This window comes from Phaseolus vulgaris, chromosome 10 (genome assembly GCF_000499845.2).
Source record: "Phaseolus vulgaris cultivar G19833 chromosome 10, P. vulgaris v2.0, whole genome shotgun sequence".
Classification (NCBI taxonomy): Eukaryota; Viridiplantae; Streptophyta; class Magnoliopsida; order Fabales; family Fabaceae; genus Phaseolus; species Phaseolus vulgaris.
The window spans coordinates 17,383,905-17,405,187 of NC_023750.2; the positions used below are offsets into that span (position 1 = coordinate 17,383,905).

At 43.9% G+C, this 21,283-nt stretch overlaps 1 protein-coding gene across 1 annotated transcript in view; it reads left to right on the forward strand.

Annotated features, from left to right (window-relative positions):
- Positions 1-20,712, forward strand: part of LOC137818895 (2-oxoglutarate-dependent dioxygenase 19-like) — a 32,189-nt gene extending 11,477 nt beyond the window's left edge. The window contains exons 3-5 of the mRNA XM_068622542.1: positions 111-121; positions 19,409-19,728; positions 20,467-20,712. Coding sequence (XP_068478643.1) covers positions 111-121; positions 19,409-19,728; positions 20,467-20,712 — 577 coding nt within the window. The remainder of the gene's footprint in view (positions 1-110; positions 122-19,408; positions 19,729-20,466) is intronic.
- Positions 20,713-21,283: the final 571 nt, after the last annotated feature.

Here is a 21,283-nt window from a genome sequence, read left to right on the forward strand (position 1 = left end):
CCGAAGATGAAGGTGGTGCAGATTATGAAGGCGGCCGGCGAGACCACAGGGAAGGTGTGTACGAAGGCACCCTAGCTCGCCAATCCAGTAGAGATCGCACTCCAGGACAGCTATGCACTGAGTAGTATCATGCATAAAGTAACTTAGCCAAAGGAGAGTCAGAAGCAGCGCCCAAGTCAAGGAGGCTCCAGATGATGGCACGTGTACGACTGGATGCGAGCCACGTGTCCAGGTGTGTAACTGCCAGGAGAGAGAAAGTGCCCAGGTATATAAGGGTTTCCCAACGAACTTCTGAGGTACGCACGTTCAGATTGTCTTCTTTACGCTTGCGAGTTCTTGAGTATACTGTGAGAGAGAACTGGTTCACGGTTCCTTGAGAGTTCTTGAGTGTTACTCTTGAAGTATTTGGTGGTTTAGTCACTGACTTGGGCGTTGGAGTGCGATCGGCCGCAGCGGCGCCGCTCTGTTCTTTTGCAGGTTCTTGAGGTGGATCGTGACGAAGGACGGAGGTTGATGCGGTGCACACGTCGATCCAAGTTTGACGAGGCAAGCTCCAACGTTTTGGTCAACAGGCAGGATCATCAGGCGCCCACCGTGGGGCCGTGTAAAACCTGTTCCCATCCGCAGCGTGAGTTTTTGGAGGTTTTTGCAGTTTTTTGTGTGGTTGTGTGCTGGTGCAACCATTGTTCGCTGTTCATCTATGTTTTGTTCGGTGTTTTCGCGTTTTTCACCGTTCATTTGGGGTTTTGTTCGGTGAGGTGAAGTTTTCTGCTAATTGCGTGAGTTTCGTTCGGTGAGATTTGAGTTCTTTGGCTTGTTTGGTTTTTCGTGGAAGAAACGTTGGTTTCTGTGGAGGCTCGCTGTGTTCTTGAGGTTTCTTTCGCAGTTTCGCGAAGTTCTGACCGATTGATCGCTGAATTAATCGTCGCAGAAGGAAGTGTTGTTCGTTGCGCCCTGTGATTCGTCAAGTTTCATGAGAAAAATGAGAAGCAACCGTTCAAGTCCAGTTGCACCTGTTGCTGCTGAAGGCGCCGGCGCCATGACCATGGCGCAGATGGTGGAGATTATGCGTTCGTTGCAGGCGAATGTGGAAGCCTCGCGCATAGAACAGGCGAGAATGCATGAGGACCTGGTCGCCTCTCGGGCCAGGAATGATGAGCTTAGCAAAGTGACTGAAGAGCTGCGTCAAGCTCTTCAGGAGCAGCGAGGGTGTCCTATTGCTGAAGAGGTCGTGCCGTCAACGCCGCCTCGTGTTTTTCCTATGCCTTTCGCTCAGGCGATTACTGACACGCCTATTCCTGCGAGTGTGGTACCTGTTAAGGCTGTTTTCACCGGCGTGGAGGATCCTGAGGCTCATCTCACCACGTTCCATACGCAGATGATGATGTCAGGAGGATCAGACGCCGTGTACTGCAAGATGTTCGTGAGCACACTCCAGGGAACGGCGCTGGAATGGTTTGTGAGCCTGCCTACAGGTCACATAACCAACTTCCAACAGTTCTCGAAGATTTTCGTCGAGCAGTACATCGTGAATAAGGCACTGCCCAGGGTGTCTTACGATTTGTTTGATATAAGGCAATATCAGGGAGAGTCCCTCAGGGACTACTTGAATCGCTTTGGGGCGCAGATGGTCAGATCGCCGGCAAAAGATGAAGAAATGCTGGTCTATGCATTTAAGAAGAGCGTGTTGCCGGGGCCATTCTGCGAGGCATTGATCAGGGCTCACCCCGCCACGTTTGCTGAGGTTAGGCGCCTTGCGGTGGCCCACATCGCCGACGAGAATGAAGTCGCCAAGAAGAGAGGAAGCGTGGCTCCCGCTAGGCCATGCGCCCAGACCAGGATCCAGCCACAAAGGGTGCTGGAGACAGCGGCGGCCAGAAGGGATCAGAGGACTCGCCATCCTTATAATCCAAGGAAGAACAAGGGCAGGGGCCAAGGACGCCCGCAACCAGCACGCCGGGAATACAATCGCATGCCTAAGCACAAGTTTGTCATGGGATTGGCGGACCTGATCGCCATTCCCAACATATCAGCTAGGTTGAAAGCGCCCGAGAAGGTAGGCGACAAGGTGCTGGGACCAAAGCCAGACGGCTGGTGTGAGTTTCACCAGGGCTTTGGCCACACCGTGGATTCATGATTGGCTTTAGGATACCAGCTCGACGATCTGGTCAAGAGCGGGTTCCTAAATGACTATTTGCTGGATAGAAGGACGGGGGGCGCGTCGAGCTCCCAGCCAGTAGGTGCTGAGGCTCAGCAGCACGAGATGCCTACACACGGGGAAATCCACACCATTGCAGGGGGTTTCTCAGGGGGTGGATGCACCGCATCACAGAGGAAGAGGTATGCGAGGTTTGTGATGACGGTGGATATGTTTGAAGACCACTCGCCGGATGTCGACATTACGTTCACCAAGCAAGATCTTCGGGACGTTGTGCCTCATGACAACGATCCCATAGTCATCTCGTTGATCACAGCGGGAAGAAAGGTCCACAGGGTTCTGGTGGACCAAGGAAGCTCGGCAGACGTGATGTTCTGGCCGACTTTCACGCAGTTGGAACTACCCCTTGACTAGCTGAGGCCCTATGGAGGGTGTTTGTATGGTTTTGCTGGCGACCAGGTGGAGGTCAGGGGGTACATAGAGTTGAGGACTACGTTTACAGATGAGGCGGGTTCGAGAACAGAGAAAATCAAATACCTTGTCGTAAATGCTCCTTCAGCATACAACATCCTGCTGGGCAGACCCACGCTCAACAGGATAGGCGCTATACCGTCGACCCAGCACATGAAGGTGAAGTTGCCATCTATGGAGGGGGTGGTGATCACCATCAAATCCGACCAGAAAGAAGCGAAGAAGTGCTATGAGAATAGCCTAAAAAACAAAAGGTCTGTGAGTTACGTGACAACCACCCCGCCTCCTGGTGTGAAGCCCAGATCGACGGCGATAGAAGAGACCGCCGGAAGAGACGTGGAGATGGGGGAGGGGAACGCCGGTCTGGAGGAAGAAGAGGCGAGGAATCGCCCTGAGGAAGCGAGAGAGCTGGGAATCGCCAGGGCGGTGATCGCCAGAGAGACCAGGCCAAAACCTGTCGAGCAGTGGCTCGAGAGAGAGATCGGAGGAAAGATCTTCAAGCTGGGAAGATCTCTGGAGGTCGAGCTCCAGGAACAGATCGCCAAGGTGATAGAGCGGCATCTGGATGCGTTTGCATGGTCCGCTTCGGACATGCCCGGGATCGATCCCGACTTCTTGTGCCATCGTTTGGCGATGGACAACTTGGTGAGACCAGTGCGGCAAAGGAGAAGAAAGTTCAACGAGGAGAGGAGGCAGGCGATTAGAGACGAAACACAGAAACTCCTCACTGCAGGCCACATCAGGGAAGTCCAGTACCCTGAGTGGCTGGCCAATGTCGTGCTAGTGAAGAAGAGCAACGGGAAATGGCGCATGTGCGTCGATTTCACTGATCTAAATAAGGCTTGTCCAAAGGACTCATATCCTTTACCAAGCATAGATGCCCTGGTAGATAGTGCTGCAGGGTGCAAGTTGTTGAGTTTCCTGGATGCCTTCTCGGGGTATAACCAGATCAAGATGCATCCCATGGATGAAGAGAAGACTGCCTTCATGACCGAGAGATCGTGCTACTGCTACAAGGTGATGCCGTTCGGGCTGAAGAATGCGGGGGCCACGTACCAGAGGTTGATGGATCGAGTACTTGCACCGATGCTGGGAAGGAAAGTGCAAGCGTACGTGGATGACATGGTCGTGACCTCGCCAGAGAAAAGCAAGCACGTTGCGGACTTGGAGGAGTTGTTCACGACGATCGCCAAGTTCAGGTTGAAGCTGAATCCAGAGAAATGCATCTTTGGCGTGGAGGCTGGAAAGTTCCTGGGATTTCTCCTAACTGAAAGAGGAATAGAGGCCAACCCGGATAAGTGTGCCGCCATCTTGGCGATGAGGAGCCCGGCCACGGTGAAGGAAGTACAACAGCTCACAGGTCGGATGGCCGCCCTATCTCGCTTCGTGTCAGCTAGCGGAGAGAAGGGCCACCCATATTTCCAGTGTTTAAGGCGAAATAACAAGTTTGCCTGGACGAAGGAGTGTGAGGAAGCCTTCGTCAAGCTGAAGGAGTATTTGGCGAGCCCGCCGGTTTTGTGCAAACCGCTGGTGGGAACCCCTCTCAGGTTGTATTTTGCTGTAACTGAGAGGGCGGTGAGTGCGGTGCTCGCCTAGGATCAAAATCAGGCTCAAAAGCCTATTTATTTTGTTAGTAAGGTGCTGCAGGGCCCCGAAACGAGATATCAGGCCCTGGAGAAGGCTGCGCTGGCTGTGGTATTTTCGGCGAGGAGGTTGCGCCACTACTTCCATAGCTTCACGATACTGGTAATGACCGACCTGCCCATCCAGAAGGTCTTGAAGAAGCCCGACGTTGCGGGAAGGATGGTGAAGTGGGCAGTGGAGCTGTCGGAGTTTGATATTAAGTATGAGCCCCGTGGCCCGATCAAGGGGCAGATCTTCGCAGACTTTGTGGTCGAGCTCTCATCTGAGGCAACACGAGTTGAAGGGGACGACTTTCGTTGGGTGCTTTTGGTGGATGGATCGTCGAACCAGCAGGGTAGCGGCGCTGGAGTCATCTTGGAGGGACCCAACGGCGTGCTGATCCAACAATCTTTGAGGTTTGCCTTCAAAGCCAGCAACAATCAAGCAGAATATGAGGCGCTGATCGGCGGGATCTTGCTGGCTAAAGAGATGGGAGCAAGGGTCCTGATGGCTAAGAGTGACTCGCTGCTAGTCACGGGGCAAGTAACAGGCGAGTTCCAGGCTAAGGATCCACAAATGGCGGCTTACCTGGAGTATGTACAGGAATTGAAGAGTTCCTTTGCCTCTTTTGAAGTGGTGCATGTGCCCAGAGAGCAGAATGCCCGAGCTGACTTGCTGGCTAAGCTCGCCAGTTCAGGCAAGGGGGGTAGGCAGAGGACGGTGATTCAAGAAACTCTGAAGACGCCGAGAGCATTTGTAGCAGATCACCTGGTTCTTCAGATAAGCAAGTCGACGGAGAAAGCCGCGAGGAGTCACAGATCCCTGACTCAAGAGACCTTGAGATCGCCAAGAATAAGAGCATATCGGGGAGAGAGGGTGAACATGACGCAGGTCTGCGCTACCCATGAGCCAGACACCTGGATAACACAGTACAAGCGGTGCCTGGCAGATGGCCTTCTCCCGCTGGATCCGACAGAGGCTAGGAAGATAAAGAAGAATTCTAGCAAGTTCACATTGATTGATGGCGAGTTGTACAGGTTTGGGTTCACTCACCCACTCCTGGAGTGCGTGCACGGAGAAAAATGTACGAGAATTATGGAAGAACTCCATGAAGGGATATGTGGAAGCCACGTCGGGGGTCGAGCTCTGGCCGCAAGGACTCTCCGTGCAGGGTACTACTGGCCAATGATGAGAGAAGATTGCAAGAGATATGCGCAGTGCTGCAAGCAATGCCAGCAGCACGCCGATTGGCACAAGGCGCCTCCTGAGGAGTTGAAGTCGATTTACAGTCCTTGGCCGTTTCATACATGGGGAATCGACATCCTGGGACCTTTCCCGCTGGCGATAAGGCAGATGAAGTACTTGGTGGTGGCGATTGAGTATTTCACCAAGTGGATCGAAGCAGAACCAGTGGCCCAGATCACCGCACACAAGATCGAAGGCTTCGTGTGGAAGAACATTGTGTGCCGGTTTGGTGTGCCCAAGCGCCTGGTGTCGGACAATGGGACTCAGTTTGCAAGTCACCTGTTGAAGAAGCTGTGCGAAGGGGTGGGAATTCAGCAAGTGTTTGCATCCGTCGAGCACCCTTAGACGAATGGCCAAGTAGAGTCAGCCAATCGGGTGTTGCTAAGAGGTTTGAAGAGAAGGCTAGAGAAAGCCAAAGGAAGCTGGGCTGAGGAGGTACCCCGTATAGTCTGGGCGTACCACACCACCGAGCAGTCAGGAACCCATGAGACCCCGTTCAGCTTGGTCTATGGGTGTGACGCAATGATCCCAGTGGAGATCCAGGAGAGCTCGCCGAGATTCCAGAACTTCGTAGAGGAAGACTCGAATGAGGAGAGAAGGTTGAACCTGGATCTACTGGATGAGGTCAGGGAAGAGGCGAGATTAAAAGCTGAGGCGGTGAAGAGAAGGATTGAACGAAGATATAACTCGAAGGTGATGCCGAGACAGTTCAGAGAAGGCGACCTGGTGATGAGGAAAGCCCACCAGTACGAGATGGAGAATAAGCTGTCGCCTAAGTGGACGGGACCGTTCAGAATAACCGAGGCGCTCGGGAACGGCGCCTACCGCTTAGAGACATTGGAAGGAGGGGCGATTCCTCGCACTTGGAACGCCACGCACCTCAAGTTGTATTACAGTTAAGAACTTTGTAAGTAAAGACAAACACGAAGTTATATTACAATGACTCTGTTAAAACAGTTTGAAGGGAGCACTCTTTTTTCCCTAAGGAGGGTTTTTAATGAGGCCACCCAATAAAGAAGAGTTTTCGAAGCTTAAAGTTGTTTTAGATTGCATGCTTGCTGTTTTCCAAAGTTTTGAAGAAAGACCTTGTCACTTATATGTGATTTAAGGCAAGATAAAGATATATTGCATGCTTTCTAAAAAGTTTTTAAGTCCTCATCGTCTTTCGGCGATCGGAGGCACCAGTTAAAGTTAAAGTCCTCATCGTCTTTCGGCGATCGGAGGCACCAGTTAAAAGACCTCAACGCCCTCGCTCGTCCTGAGGCGAGATAAAGACCTCCTCGCCGTCGAGCGAGTGCAGGCGAGGAAGAGTAAAAAGTCCTCAGTGTTTCTGGGGGGGAGAAGATGTAATCCCTGGGGCAATGTAGAGGCACCAGTAAAAAGTCCTCAGTGTTTCTGGGGGGGAGAAGATGTAACCCCTGGGGCAATGTAGAGGCACCAGCGAAAAGTCCTCAGTGTTTCTGGGGGAGAGGAGATGTAACCCCTGGGGCAATGCAGAGGCACGAGTTAAAGACCTTCTCGCCGATGAGCGAGTTCAGGCGAGTTAAAGACCTTCTCGCCGATGAGCGAGTTCAGGCGAGTTAAAGACCTTCTCGCCGATGAGCGAGTTCAAGCGAGTTAAAGACCTTCTCGCCGATGAGCGAGTTCAGGCGAGTTAAAGACCTTCTCGCCTATGAGCGAGTTCAGGCGAGTTAAAGACCTTCTCGCCGATGAGGGAGTTCAGGCAAGATAAAATCCTTCTCGTCTCGAACGAGTTCAGGTATGGTGTAAAGGGTGGAAGAAGTTTTGAGGGTGGCTAAGGTAGGTTTAAAGAGAATGCCTAGCCACCCGGTCTCTTGTTCTGATGATCAGGGAGGTAGAGAAGGATCCGAAAGGCGCCTCTACCCCCAGATGAAGGAACAATGGCCAAGTTATGAAGCCAGGAAGAAGCTGATATCGCCAAGAGTCTTTGGCGACCAGGAGAAATTCAAGCAATGGCAAGAAAGTCAAAGACCCGTTTTGATGAAGCAGATCGGGTGAGCGGTGTCTTAAGCCATTAATTGAGGTGAAGTTCGTTATTTGAAGAGCGGTTTTACGCTGAGATTCATTGCCTTGAGATTACAAGTTGTTAGAGTGATTGTTATTCGAAAGTCAGTGGTTCGAAGCAGTTAAGTATATGATCGCGCTTGCGAAATCGCTAAGTTAATTTCTTGAAGAAAATTGTGCAAGAAGAGATAAAGCAGACAAAGGAGTTGCAAGAGGAAATACAAAGACCTTGTCATAAAGTGAATATCAGTTCAAAGCACACGTACAGAAAAATAGAAAGTTTATTACAATCATATGTAAGGAGAAAGCATAAAGGTAATGGATGGAGGGAAGCCAATCAATCTTCAGAGGGAACAACCTTCCCATCCACCACCTCGTTGTTGAGGGACACCATGGTAAGATCTAAATCGGGATACAGGCAGGCGAACTGTTCCCGGGCGGCCTCGAATCCAGCAGCAAGAATCTGGGCAGAGCTTAGCTCAAGTTCTTCGATTTGTTTCTTTAGCCCCTCATTCTGCTGCTTCAGCTCTTCAGCTTGCTTCTTAAGTTCTTCAACTGCTTCCTGAGCTTGAAGAAGGTCTTCAGTAACCTTCTTGGATTCTGCCTGCACCTGGGCCAGCTCAGCGGCGATCTTCCCGTTTTCTTTGTTGGCTTCGGCAAGCTTGGCCATGGTGTCGTCTCTCTCCTTTTCCACCTTCCCCAGGAAGACCTCCCGATCGGTTGACCTTTGTTCGAGCTTCTTCACCTTGGCGATGTCAGTTTTAATCTTGCTCTCCAGCTCAATTTTCTCTTGAGCCAAGAGCTGCACCTTATGGCGTAGATCGGTGGCCTCCTTGCGCGCCACCCGGAGCTCGGTGCTCATGGCATCTTCTACTCGGGAGTGCTCGATCTCGGCGAGTGTCAGATTGTAGGATAACCTCTCCGCCTCAATCCTTATGGAGTTATTCTCAGCTCGGAGTGTGAAGAGGTCATCCTGGAGCTTCTTGGTAGAACTCTCCACAGCTTTAGAGATGATGGAGGGGAAATCCTCCGCCATCATCTTCAGTTTTGCTGAAAAGGGCTCCCATACCCTTTTGACCTCAAGAGAGAGGTTTGCTGGTGGAGGCACCGGGGGGGCTTGTTGCTGGTTTTCGCCGCCACCCTCTTGAGTTGGTTGCTCAGTGAGTGCTTCTTGGCGTGGTGGCGACGTCGGGGATTCGGTGATGAGGATTGGGGAGTTGTGAGCACCCTCATCCCCGACTGGAGCAGCCCCTGCGGTTGAAGCATTTGAAGGAGGATCCCCTCCCGCTGATACATAAGGCGTGGAGGCGCTCGGGGGGTTCTCCAAGAAGTTGGCTTCGGCGGCCTCAATCACAGGAGGCGCAGACGCCAATGGAATCGCTTGGACTGGCGAGGCAGGAGCTGGTGGAGGAAGCAATGTTGGAGGCAGAGCGGGTGTGGATGGCAGTGTTGATGTTGGAAGAGGGGGTGGAGCAGATGGTGAAGAAGGCGCCACCCTCTTCCTCTTGGTGACAAGACCATCTTCCGTCGCCTCATCATCTTCTTCTTCTTCCTCATGGGGCTTTCCTCTTGGGTTTCCTGAGGATAAGTTTTTTGCGCTGATTGGCGGGTTGGGCCTCGGAGGAAGTTGGGCCTTTGGGTGGCGATATGCCCTGTGCGGCGGCAATCTCCACCACCGAGTTTGGCACGGTCTGGGAACCCGATGCCAACCCGTGGGCTCGGGCGAGCGCCCTCAGTTCAGCAAGTTTTCCCTGACCCAAGATACGATCTGCATAAAGCAAAGATGCATGGGTTAGCTCAGAGAGAAAAATAAATGCATAAGGCAGTATGCAGCAAAGCAGATAAATGGTGCAGAAAATAAAACCAAAGTCTTGCGCACAACGCACAAGACGCCCAGAAACAGTTAACAGAGATAATGCCAAAGTAAAGACTTAGACGTTGAGGTGAGTTCTAACCTATGCGAACTTCAAGTTGATCTTTGAAGAACTCGTAGGAGATGAGTGTGGTGGTGAGGAAAGTAATGTTGGCGTCTGCCACACTCTTCCAGAAGAAGCAGAGGTCCTTGTCCAAAGCACCCATGCTGTCTGGACTCCTTGGCCTCCTGAAGCTGCCTTTGGACTCTTTGTTCCCCTTGTTTACCCAATACAAGGGGAAACCGTCGAGCAGAGAAGCGTTCTTGTAGGATTGCTGGAAGATAGAGAGGATCGACCTCCCAGCAATCCCATTGAGGCTCACCCACAGGCGATCTCCCGGGTGTTTGGCTTCAAAGAGGAAGAGAAAGACGTCCACTGACGCTGGCAGCCCCAAGTGGTCGCACATAATCTGGAAGGCCCGCACGAACGCCCAGCTGTTGGGATGGAGCTGGGCGGCGGCGATGTCGAGCTCGGTAAGTAGCTCTCTTTCAAAGCGAGTGAAGGGAAACCTAAGTTTCACCTTCTTGAACAGGGTGGTGTATATGAAGCAGAACAACCCGCCGGTGTTCCCTTTGTCGTCGACGCACACTGGCAAGTCGGGGGGGCAAGGTAGCACCATCATCTTCTCGTCGTGCTCCTTGTGGAACGATAGGTGAGGCTCGTCCCCTTTCTTCAAACGAAGAACTGCCCCAGCAGAGTTTACAGAAGATGTTTCCTTCAACAAGGTCGAGGTGGCCCAGGGGTATAATGTTTTGAAGTCTGGGGTAGGAATGGAGGCTCCTCCGGCGACAGGGGGAGTGGCCTGAGCCAGGTTAGAGCGGGAGGGTGCAGGCCTCTCAGCTTGGGAAGAGGAAGCACCAGGTGCTCGCGGTTGGTTGTGTGCTTGAGATGAAGGGTTTCGAGACGAGGGAGGAGGATTTGGGGTGATCTTTGAACGAGCCATCTACAAAGGAAGAAGAAAAGAAAAGGTGATCAGGGTTCGCAGAGGCTGACTCGATCGTGAAAGAGGGGTGAAAAACGAACGAACGAAGGTTCGTTGTAACGAAGACGAAGCCCTAAGTTACGAGGAAGGAGAAACAGAGAAAACAGCCCACAGCGTATGCACCAGATAGTTAAAGGATGATGCGAATCGGTTAAAATGCAGGAAAAACCAGCAGAAGAAGTAAAGGAAGTACCTTTTTATGATCGGAAAAGTGAGGAAGGAAGTTGGTGATTCAGGAGGTTGAAGAACGTTGAGAGCTTTTGCAGAAGAAAGTTGAAGCGTCTGAGAATACGAAGAAAGTGATGGAACAGTGGAGCGAAATGGGTTTAAGGGTTTTTCGAATAAGTTTGGGAAGCGCAAACGGCAATTGAAGGTAACCGTTGATGAAGCCACGTGTCGAGCGATGGGAGGAGTGTTTGGTGGAGCGTCAGAAAAGTAGAAAGTACAACTGCTTGGAATTCTGCGCCAGTGCCACGTAGATCGGTATTGACGTGACTCCTTTAGTCTTTTCGCTGGACAAGTCTTCGCTTAAGACTGGGGGGCTTGTGTACCGCCCTGGCTGTCGGAAGTGATGACGTGGCACCGAGCTACGGTATATGATGGCATTTCATGTGTTCTTCTTGAATCAAAGTAGTAAAAAGTGATGCGGAAGCAATGGGTGAGTGAAACAAAGCCCTCCTAGGAGTTGTGTTGGCTTTGAAGGTGCATGAGGAGTGTGGTGTTTGAGTGGTTCGGCCAGCTCAAGGGAGAAGGTGAAAGGATTGAAGTTTAAAGCCTAGATTTCTAGGAGAAGTAAAGCTTGTGCACAAAAATGGCAGCATAACCTTACTCAATTAAACTTGAAAAATACAATGAGATAGCTTTCCTATTTATAAGCTATCTTGGACGTAAATGGTAAGCTAACTTCTAAGGAAAAGAAAACCAAAAGTAAATCTAAATGCTAAGCCATGTGCCATGTGCAATGACCGGCCACACAACCCTAGTTTCTAGAATGTTTCCATCAAAAGTGCTTTCTACACTATCCTATCTACTAAGTACCCCTAATGGGCCTTCATGTACCAATTACAAGGCTTTCCCAAACCGTAGCTTGATCCATGTGTGGTGAGCTAGACGATCCTTCTAGATGCTCCTTATGTAGCCACTCCTTATCATGGTCTAGACGCTCCATATCTTAGGCTAGACGCTCCTCTTTGAGTCTAGACGCTCCTCTTCATAAGCTAGACGGTCTTAGCCTTGGAAGCTTGGCTTTCATAGTGTGGTGAGCTTGGGCCCTCCTCCATCATCCCCTCCCTCTTGAAAAGGATTTGTCCTCAAATCCAAGGCTTTTGCTTGGGGGATGGTTGTGGCTGGATGGTGTCCATCATCTCCTCCTTCATGAGAAGATCTATCCTCAGATGTGCATTCTTGATCTCGGATAGCAGCCTCTTGCTTCGTCAAGATGTATCCTCCCGGATCAAATGTCAATCTATGTGAATCCTGAAACAAAGCAAAGGAGTTAGGGTGAGCCTTTGGAAAACAATTAATTGTGTGAAGTTGCCATCTTTGTTTTTCTCTTGTTTTGGTCAACTTCTCACAATATCTCCTTTTTGAGGGTTGTAGGTGTCCTCTAATCCTCTTATATTTTCTAAAATTTTCAAAAGTAGTTACTTTTTCCTTAGGCATAATACCTTTAGGAAATGGTGACAACTTTAAAAAGGCAAGAGGACTATGTTCACATACAACTTCAAATGGAGAGATATGAGTAATCTTGTGGACTACTCCATTGTATGCATGTATAAAAGGAAAAGGATTCTCATCCCAAGAATTGTGGGTGTCCCTCATGATTTCGTGAAGCATAGAAGGGAGAGCTATGTTTTCAAATTTTGGAGCTCTATCCCTTATTTTTGAAAATAAATCATGGAGGCTTGTCACTTTTCTTAAGAAGAGTTTATCCACTTCCATGAAGAAAGAATCAAGACCTTTTGTTGTCCTAGGAAGCTCTAATATGAAATGTGTGTCTTCCCAAGTATCTTTTACAAAAGGTGAAGGAGTATAGAGTTCTTGAGACTTTGCTTTAGGTGTAGTTTGAAAACAAGAGTTGTACCTAAAGTAATGTCTTTGAACCTCTTTTCTCATGGGTGACAAAAGTTTTCCTCTTAAAAGCTCTAGAGTTTCATCAATTCTCATTTGCCCCATGAGTTCTCCTTCTTGTAGACTTTTTCTCTTATGTGCAAAGAGAGTCTCGTTGGTACAACCATTGTTTATGAAAATTTGTACATTTTGCAATGGTTGTCTCAATAAGACATGGCAAGTTGTTCTAGGCACTACTTCATACAAAAATTGGTAGGTGCTTATAGATAACTTGTCATTCTTTTGGGGATATCTTAACACATTGGAGAAATAGTCTTGATCTATGCAAGCTTCTTTTAAAGACTTTTCTTTTGTGCTCATGCTTGCAAGTGTTCCTTTACAATAGGAAAGGCTAGGTTGTTCAACAAGAAGCATGTTTGTAAAGGTAGTTTCATTGTGCTTGACTTGTTGAATGACCTTGTGGGAAGGAACACTATTCTCCCACGCCTTTTGTTTCCCAAAATTTTTTTCTTTTTCTATTTTTTCTTCATCCCTTTTGTGTTTCATTTGTATTTGGTCTTTTACCACTTGGGAATGTGGTAAAGGGCTAAGTACAAATCTTTTGTGCTTGTGGATGAAAGAAATCTCGTTAGTTAGACCATTATGCGAGGTTTTCTTATCAAATTGCCATGGTCTACCTAATAAGATGTGGCAAGCTTCCATAGGTACTACATCACATAAAACATTGTCTTTGTAGTTACCTATAGAAAACTCGATTTCCACTTGTTTGTCTACACGTAGTTCTCCATCCTCATTGATCCATTGTAAATTGTACGGTTTTGGATGAGGAACTACTTGTAGTTTTAATTTTTCAATCAATCTAGTGCTACAGCAATTGCAGCATGACCCACCATCCACAATAAGAGAGCATATATTTTCTAAAATATTGCATCTAGTATGAAAAATGTTCTCTCGTTGTGTCTCGTTGGATGCACTAGGTTGATTGTGGAGGATTCTTTGAATCATCAATAAGTCCCCCTCCAAAGGATTTATCCTTTCTCCTTCCCCTTTTTCTTGAGTACTAGGTTCATCCTCACCACTTGTGTACTCATCTTTTCCTTTTAAAAACAAAACCCTTTGGTTTGGACATTGTGCTTGCACATGCCCTCTTCCAAAACATTTAAAACACTTGGTGTCCCTAGCATGGATGTATGGGATGGAGGCATCTTTCACTAAGGGTTTGGTAGTTTCTTTGGATTCGTCTCTAGGTGTACTACCCTCCCTTTTAAAATCTTTCTTGGGATAAGAGTTGGAGTAAGAACCCACCCTTAGACTTGATGTTTTGCGCAAATTTTGTTGTTCAACTTTAATGCAAAGTTGAACCAAATCATTCAAGTCTTGGTAGGGTAATAGTTCTACTCGATCCCTTATCTCAAGGTTGAGCCCACTTAGAAACCTAGATATGGTGGTGGTTTCTTCCTCTCTAATGGATGCTCTTATCATGTAGAGCTCCATTTTCTGCCTATACTCTTCCACACTTAAGTTCTTTTGTTGGAGTCTTTGGAGCTTGTCCATCAACTCCCTATGGTAGTAGGAAGGTATGTGGCGACGTCTTAGGGCTCCCCTAAGGTCATTCCAATATTCTATGGAAGGCTCCCTATGAAGACGTCGGTCTCTCTCTAAAGAGGTCCACCAATACATGGCATTGCTTTGGAAACTAAGGGTTGCTAAGGGTACCTTCCTCTCTTCACTCACCCTATGGCAAGCAAAGAGTTGCTCTACTTTCATCTCCCAATCTAGGTAGGCCTCTACGTCTTCCTTACCATAGAAATGGGGTAGGTCTACCCTTACTTCCTTTGGGCTCTCTTGCTCCCTTTGTCTAGTTCTTCTAGGGGGTGGTTGGTAATAATCATTGATTCTACGGCTGCCCTCCCCTAGAGACTCAATACTTTGAGATGCATGAGTAAGCGTTTTTTTGGATTTTTGTGTTTTTTGTGACTTCTCTTCTTGAGCTTTAGCCAACTCATTGATTTTGTTCTCATTCTCCAATTGTCTAAAAGATATCAATTGTACCGCTTGGGATACGTCTTTTAAAAGAGTTTTCAAAGATTTTACTTCACTTTCTATAGACTTTGGAGAGTGAGAAGAAGAAGACATGGCTAAAACTTTGTGTATATAGGTGTTTTACTTGGAGAAAGTTTAGGAAAGTTAGAGAAGGTAGTTTTCCAGGTAAGGGAGGTGAGTCACAATGGACTACTTAAGTACCAAGCCTTTTCCTTGCCAAAAACTTTCCTCCAATGACTTCACACAAAATTTTCTCTTAGTAAAACACTTAGAACACAAGAAGTTGAGTAATCAAAAAGCAAGAAAACTATGTAAGCTAGATATGCAGCAAAGCTAGTCGGTATAGCACAAAATTAAACAATACTAAGCATGCAAAACGTTTCTACCAAAACAAAAGTAAAACAAGTTCAAACAAGCAACAAATAACTAAGCAAAATTACTATGCTATTCGGCCCTAGGTGAGGCTTCTTGGACACTTTGAGCCCTTGAAGACACACTCACCGTCTAAAACGTAATTTAAAAGAGGTAATTAACAATAAACCAAGTTGTAAAGGAGATAAGAAAACCCCCTTTGTTGTTCCTCTTTTTGGTTAGTGCACTTTCTTTGTTGTCTTGATTGTTGATCTTCTAGGTGTTTGTAGTGTTTGTTTCAAGAAAGCTTGTTTCGGCCTTAGCTTTGACTCCTCCTTAGAAAGTTGGCTTTAATTCTCCAATTTCCAGCACCTATTCACAAGGGCTTAACCTTAAACCAAGTCAATTTCCATGCACATAAGCACCAAGAGAGAATTAAATTCCAGCACCCAAAATGAGAGGTCAAGAAACAAAAGCAAGAAACAAATTTAATTGAAAGAAAACAGTAATACCAAAAGGATTTATAATATGACAACTTAGAAAGAGATTCAAGAAATTAAAGCAAACAATTAAAGGTACTCAATAAAAGTTGGCACACAAAAGGAATTCCTAAAGAAAAGCACTAGATTAGATGACCAAATAAAAAAAACAGCACCACTGGAAAATGTTGTGGGCCAGAAAACGTGTTTGTTCCCCGATTTATGCTGAGCTGTAATTGTAAAATTTGTTTCTGAAATTTGGATGCAAGAAAATTCAGGATCTTATCTAAATTTTGGCTTTGGAATCACCTAAAACGCATGCACCATTTTGTTTTAATAATTTTTGCAAATTTGGTGTGCAGTTAGGCCAGCTGGAGCGCTCAAGATTTGCACTCTGATTTTGTAAGATTTATCATTTTTTTTCTGTTGCTTCTTTTGACCTCATTCTTTTTTTGTCTTTTCTATAACACTTTAAACTTGCATTTTCCAGAAAATCAGAATTTTCCTATGGGTGGAAATATTTATTTTAAAACAAAACAGCCCAGAACAGAGAGATGAGACAGGGGAATTTTGGAAAACTGGAAGAAAACAGCAAGATAACCAAAATTAACACAATGGAAATGTAAGAATGGAAATTGTGTAAGAACTAAGACACAATTATGAACTCAAACTAAAAATAAAAAGCACCAAAGGATCAAAATAACAGCAGATTAAAGCAATATAAACAGACCCAAAAACAAGAAACAATCAAGCCAAAAAAAAATAGGACTACTAAGAATTGATGACAATTATGGATTCACATGACTTGACACAACATTTATAGATTCAGAAAATAAAGACTCAAAGCATAAAATGAAGCAATTATAAGAAAGCAATAAGGACTCAATTTCCTAAAAGAAAAACAGCCACACAATGGTGTAAGGAATCCTATCACAAGCTGCACAGAATTTGTTCAAGATCAATTGAACAATTGTGCTTTGGTTGGATCTTCCATAAGCACACCAAGAACAACTTAAAATATAAAAACAGCAAGACAAGTAAGGAATTGAAATGACAAAGATGAAATAAAGAAGAACTGAAATTAAAAGACCAAGCTACTCATCTTGAAGAACCAAAAGCTCATGATACCAAATGATGGCATTTCATGTGTTCTTCTTGAATCAAAGTAGTAAAAAGTGATGCGGAAGCAATGGGTGAGTGAAACAAAGCCCTCCTAGGAGTTGTGTTGGCTTTGAAGGTGCATGAGGAGTGTGGTGTTTGAGTGGTTCGGCCAGCTCAAGGGAGAAGGTGAAAGGATTGAAGTTTAAAGCCTAGATTTCTAGGAGAAGTAAAGCTTGTGCACAAAAATGGCAGCATAACCTTACTCAATTAAACTTGAAAAATACAATGAGATAGCTTTCCTATTTATAAGCTATCTTGGACGTAAATGGTAAGCTAACTTCTAAGGAAAAGAAAACCAAAAGTAAATCTAAATGCTAAGCCATGTGCCATGTGCAATGACCGGCCACACAACCCTAGTTTCTAGAATGTTTCCATCAAAAGTGCTTTCTACACTATCCTATCTACTAAGTACCCCTAATGGGCCTTCATGTACCAATTACAAGGCTTTCCCAAACCGTAGCTTGATCCATGTGTGGTGAGCTAGACGATCCTTCTAGATGCTCCTTATGTAGCCACTCCTTATCATGGTCTAGACGCTCCATATCTTAGGCTAGACGCTCCTCTTTGAGTTTAGACGCTCCTCTTCATAAGCTAGACGGTCTTAGCCTTGGAAGCTTGGCTTTCATAGTGTGGTGAGCTTGGGCCCTCCTCCATCAGTATAGGCGTGTTGACGAGACGCCAGGTTGGCAGAAGGGAAGGAAGTCGGGGGTTTCGTGAAGTCGCCAGTTATTAAGTTGGCGTGCTCCGATCTCCAGCACACCAGAACCGGCGGTCGCCGGGTTAAAGATGAAGTCGCCAAATGTAAACTCAGGCGACCAAGTGATTAGAGATCGCCGGAGCAAGCACATCGCCGAAGATGAAGGTGGTGCAGATTATGAAGGCGGCCGGCGAGACCACAGGGAAGGTGTGTACGAAGGCACCCTAGCTCGCCAATCCAGTAGAGATCGCACTCCAGGACAGCTATGCACTGAGTAGTATCATGCATAAAGTAACTTAGCCAAAGGAGAGTCAGAAGCAGCGCCCAAGTCAAGGAGGCTCCAGATGATGGCACGTGTACGACTGGATGCGAGCCACGTGTCCAGGTGTGTAACTGCCAGGAGAGAGAAAGTGCCCAGGTATATAAGGGTTTCCCAACGAACTTCTGAGGTACGCACGTTCAGATTGTCTTCTTTACGCTTGCGAGTTCTTGAGTATACTGTGAGAGAGAACTGGTTCACGGTTCCTTGAGAGTTCTTGAGTGTTACTCTTGAAGTATTTGGTGGTTCAGTCACTGACTTGGGCGTTGGAGTGCGATCGGCCGCAGCGACGCCGCTCTGTTCTTTTGCAGGTTCTTGAGGTGGATCGTGACGAAGGACGGAGGTTGACACGGTGCACACGTCGATCCAAGTTTGACGAGGCAAGCTCCAACGTTTTGGTCAACAGGCAGGATCACTTTCTAAAATCTAGTTATCTATAGTTATGTTAACATTTTCAAATTAATTGTTATTATTTTATTTACAAAATTATATAATTATCTATAATTTTATGTTTACTTCAAAATATAATTCATTGGTTCAATAAAGAAAAATATTACACCTTAATTCTGATAACTTTATCTTCATTCACTAAAATAGATTGTATATATTATTTTTAGTTGAAGTGAATTACAATTATTTAGACCAACATTAATGAAGTTTATTTTTACAATGTTGATGGTTGAAGTGACTACAAGAAAATAATTCAATTTAAATTAATTTTAGAGATAAAGATACATTGATTAAATTAAATATTATTTTATAGATTAAAAAAATTAATGTATCTAAATTAGTTTTTATTATTACTAAATAATTTTTAAATTGGTATATAATATTATCTACCAAGATTTAAATAATTGATAGCTAAATCCTAGATACTAATTAGATACAAATTTAAAAATTATTTATTAATAATAGAAACTAATTTAGATATCAATAATTTTTTTTAATCATTAAAATAGTATATAATTTAATTAATATAAAATTATTTATTTTTTATCTTTCAATTAATTTTTATTTAATAATTTTTATTTAATAATTTTTATTTAATAATCTTTTAATAATGTTTGTCTTGCGTATACTTAATGTCACGGCTATCTTTATCAAGGTTTCTTGTAAAAAACTTTAAGAAGATTTTAAACCTTCTTTAAGTGTTCTTTAAAAAAAATGTTCTTAATTCCGCAAAATAAAATAATACAATTTGTAAATTACTCTCCAGCATATATAAATTTAATGAGAAAGGTAGCTATCTTGGTTTAACTACTATGGCATTCCCTCTTCCATACACTACAAAAAAAATCCGTATTATCTATGGATTTTTACCCACGGATCTGAGTCCGTAGGTAAATTTAGTATTATCTACGGATATTACCTACGAACAACATTACCTACGGACATTACCCACAGATTCTGAATCCGTAGGTATATTAATAATATTTAATATTTTAATAATATATAATAATATGAATAGTATTTAATAATATTAATAATATTTTATAATATTAATAATATTTAATATTTAATAATAGTTAATAATACTAAGAAAATATAATAATTTTAAGAATATTTATTAATATTAAGAATATTTAATAATATTAAGAAGTTATAATAATATTAAGAATATTTAATAATATTAAAAATATTTAACAATATTAATAATAATAATGATATTAAATATATGAATAATGTTATTAATTTTTATTTTATTAATTATATTAATATTGATAATTATACTCATAAGTATAATAATAATCATAATATGACAACAAAACTTAACTGATGTAATGGTTAAAGTTTCTATGGACATTCCTTAACATTAATTGTAACTCCCATGAAGTTGTTTTGGGTTATTTGGTGCATCAACAAAATTTTAGAAGAATATGGCAAAGAAATGAGAAGGGTAGTAATTGGATTGGCGAGGGCAGTGTTTAAAAGCTTAGGGTTTGAAGAACACTTTGTAGAGAAGGCATTGGAATTGAAGTCAGGGTTTGATGTACTGGCCATGAACCTTTATCCACCCAATGCCAAATTCAAGGGAGCTGTTGGCTTGCCTCAACACACTAACCTTGGCTTTATAATTACACTTGTCCAAGATGTAAATGGTGGTCTCCAAATTCTTTCCCACAAAGGAAACTGGATTAATGCCTACATTCCTCATCATGCCATCCTCATCCAGCTTGGTGATCAACTTGAGGTACTTTTATTCAAATTATTTTCACCATAAAATAGTTTGTATGATTTATAGATACTTGATGCTTTTGTTGTTGTAGGTGTTCTTATTGTGAGCACATATAGTAGGATTGTGTAATTGATTTTCTTTTTGACCAGTTTTAAGGTTGTAACACATCTCTTTCTTTATTAGGATTTTCTTTCTGCACTCTAACAAATTTTTCCTTGCACTGCATATTTTTTGGAAAAGACTGTTTTACCCTTTTTAAAAATACTTATGGATTGTTTTTTTGAAATTTTTTTGTAACATACTTTACTTTGCATAACACATTTTATGAATTTTGGATTTATCTTTTCGAAGTCCAAAAAATATGTTACGGAAAGAATAGATTTTTTGTCTTTTGAATTTCTTATTCTGGAAATATCTTTTGCTTAGAGAACATCCTATTCCATAATCATCCAAAACTGTCAAGGGTAATTAGGGTATTTCAAAGCATATAAGGGTGCAGGACAAAACACCCTTATTATTATTGGACTACTGTTTTGTTATTTGTTGGACTACGTGATTTGGTTGTAGATTATATAGCATGATTTTTTTTGTATAAAGGTTAAAGCACACCTCTAGTGTGTTAGTTAATTTATTTCATTCTTTGTGAAACAAATTTTTTTCCTCCATCATCTTTCTTTTAATGCCTTATTATTAATAAACATTTTTCCTCCTTCTCACCATTTGGCTTATGTTTTTAACATCAATCAATTGTAGATTTTAACCAATGGGATGTATAAGAGTCACATTCATCGAGTTATTGTTGACAACAATAAGGTGCAAAGGATATCTGTGGTTGGCCTTCATGGACCTTCACTGGACAAATTGATCAACCCTATCACAAAGTTTGTTAATGAAAAACATCCAAAGAAATATCGTGAGATGACTTTTAAAGAATTCTTGAAAGTGAACGGGGATGATGAGGTTGATGTGCAATCATCACTTGAGCAAGCAAGATTATAGTGAAATTTGCATTTATGTTCTCACACACCAAAGATTAGTGTCAAATACATGCACATCATTATATTATGCTTCACTTAATATGTTATAATAAGGTGTGGATAATTTAAGTCTTCTCCCTTGTATTCTATACTTATCATATTCATATTTCTATTGTACTATCATTTCATCCAGGTATAAAGTAGTGTATGATTTTCTAAATAAATTTAAGCTCTTCATTATATATAGTTGGAAAATAAACTCTCAAAGAACTAGACTAGAAAGACAATATTATTTCTTTATCAACTAAAAAAGAATATAAACTAAAGGAGACACTAGGGGTGCTCAACCTATTTAAACACATCTATATTCTATTTACATAGTATATTAATTAGACTCTCAAAGTACTTCCATAAACATTTCAATCACATAATGCCCTAGCCTCGCTAACATTGTCTTGATAATTACAATGCTTATTAGTTCCAAATACAAATTTTGCAGCTTCGTTAACAATCTAGTTCTAGCTTGTAATATGTGTCTTCCTATCCATGATATTGTTGCCAAACATATACACCATTAGAGTTATGATGCAAGG